The sequence below is a fragment of the Mycetomoellerius zeteki genome, unplaced genomic scaffold (genome assembly GCF_001594055.1).
Source record: "Mycetomoellerius zeteki isolate Tzet28-1 unplaced genomic scaffold, Tzet1.0 scaffold1238, whole genome shotgun sequence".
NCBI lineage: Eukaryota > Metazoa > Arthropoda > Insecta > Hymenoptera > Formicidae > Mycetomoellerius > Mycetomoellerius zeteki.
In genome coordinates, this window is record NW_017256167.1 from 25,791 (window position 1) to 28,114 (window position 2,324).

At 31.2% G+C, this 2,324-nt stretch overlaps 1 protein-coding gene across 1 annotated transcript in view; it reads right to left on the minus strand.

Annotated features, from left to right (window-relative positions):
* LOC108731291 (fatty acid synthase) overlaps positions 1 to 2,320 on the minus strand; it is a gene marked incomplete at its 5' end in the record, with an annotated part of 7,000 nt that extends 4,680 nt beyond the window's left edge. Inside the window, 4 exons of the mRNA XM_018461544.1 lie at positions 542 to 746; positions 834 to 1,127; positions 1,425 to 1,843; positions 2,299 to 2,320. Coding sequence (XP_018317046.1) covers positions 542 to 746; positions 834 to 1,127; positions 1,425 to 1,843; positions 2,299 to 2,320 — 940 coding nt within the window. The remainder of the gene's footprint in view (positions 1 to 541; positions 747 to 833; positions 1,128 to 1,424; positions 1,844 to 2,298) is intronic.
* Positions 2,321 to 2,324: the final 4 nt, after the last annotated feature.

Here is a 2,324-nt window from a genome sequence, read left to right on the forward strand (position 1 = left end):
TGGATTACAGCTTCCTTAATATCTGTTGAGTACTCCTTACGTATTTTTGTCATATTCTATATAAGGAAATGTTAAACAGTAATAAAACAACAATCGATAATCTTATACTTAATATCTAAGCGTAACTTTTAGGAAAAAACTTACGTGTCAAAAGATTTTTGAACCGTCTTTTAAGCGCAATTTCGTTGCAAAAATGTCTTTATGAAAATCTATTAATTTTGCTGTACTACAGTAAACACTATTCTCATATAGTATTAATATAGCTAACAATTGAACTGAGCGAGACAATGTTACCAACTTTACTTATGAAAAATTACTTGTCAAAAGACTTTTGAGCGCTAGTGTAGATGTACTCAAGACGACGTAACTTTTACAAATGTCAAGCTATGGCGATAAAATTTGGTGGAAATGTCAATGATAGATGTGGCAACCTAACCAAAAAAACAGAACTCAAATCAGCTGACTCAGAGCATCACCTGGTGATAATTCCGGGAACTTTTTGATCAAGATATTAATAAACTATGAAATATTGAATATGTACCCATTCCTGGCCATTGAGAACCCAAGGCTGAAAATAAAAAGCAAACAGGTCTATTCATGCGTTCACAATTTTGAATTTCTTTTATTGAATCTTGTTGGAAAGAATTCAGTATAATGTACCCTCTCCATGGATGACCGTTTATATTGTCTGTATGGATATCATGTAATAAGCGAATATATTCTACATCTATTTGATGGTTAACAATCTGTAATAAAACTTTTTTTTTATTGAAACATAATATCTATAATTGTTCAAAATAGTATGGAAATATTTTTGAAAAATCTACACTAACGTCATTTAAAAACAATTTCACTGATTCTTCAGTGCGTCCAGATAATAGGACAAGTCTGGGTAAGTCATCATTTGGTATTCCATTATTTATTTTCAGTTTATCATTCCACTTTAATAACACATGAACATTGGATCCCCCAAAACCGAAACTATTAATTCCTACGTAACCATTTTGAAGTGACATTGGTTCTTGGATGACACGAACAGTTCCATTTATCAAGGCATCTATATCATTCCTTGGCGATGTATAATTGATATTTGGTGGAACAAAGCCGGTTTCGAGTGCTATTATTGCCTTGAATAAATAATAACAGTTTTGAGATATGAATTTAAATTAATTTGTCAAATATATATATTGTTTACTTATATACATTTATATGTTATATTAATTTTACCGGACATCGAATTTAATAAAAGAAGATTTTCACAATCTTTTAATAAGCCTTTGGTTTGGAATGTTTTAGTAGAGTACTTATCGAACAATTTTTACAAAGAATATAATTTCTGTTTGTGTAGGTATGTGTGTATAATTATGTGCGAAATGAAAGCAAATTTTATAATAACAGATGAAAACGGAAACTACTTGTTTTACCTTAGCGATCTGATTGAAACCACTTGCGGGTTCAGTATGACCGAGATTGGATTTTACAGAGCCAACCATGAATGGAGTTTTTCTATTTTTACAAAAAGCATTATAGATAGCATTAATTTCTGGAGGATCGCCAGCTATGGTAGCGGTACCATGTGCTTCGACATAATCCAAACAAGATGTCGGTATTTTGCACTCTTCGTAAAATTCCTTTAGTAAGGTATATTGCATTTGTGATGAAGGATATGTTATTCCTTCTTCTTTGTAACCATCACTATTTAGTTTAATATGCGGACATATGGCATAAATCCTCTTTGCATTTTTCGCTTTTTGGAGGTATATCACTGCCACTGTTTCACTACGCGAATAACCGTTAGCAGCTGAATCAAATGGTCTGCAATAACCAGTAGGTGACAAAACGCCTAAAAGAACATAGCATATATTCTTACAACTATAACTTCTTCGAACTATAATAAAATGTAGTATGCATATGTAATTGTATGTATCCAAGTAGAACACAGAAGTCATGAGGACATCATCATGATCTCATTCGTCACTTATAAGTCAATTTTTTGGTATCAAATGACATTATGATGACGTCCCGTGATACCATTATGACTTAATTATGACTCCGTGTTCTACCTGGGTATAATGGATTATATTGTTTACATTAAAAATGACCAGTTTCATCTACGGTAACTTAATGTTCTGTTTTGGAAAATATCTTATTTGAATCGTTTTTGTTAAAATTACAGCTTTTTGTGATTTATTTATTTTTTGTGAATGAAAATGGATTGAGTGATTCTTTAATTGTGATGTCTGTATTACATTACTAGACTATTAAATTTTTAAGGATAGTAATTTATAATATGTATACCAAGCCGACCGAATAGCAGGTTTATA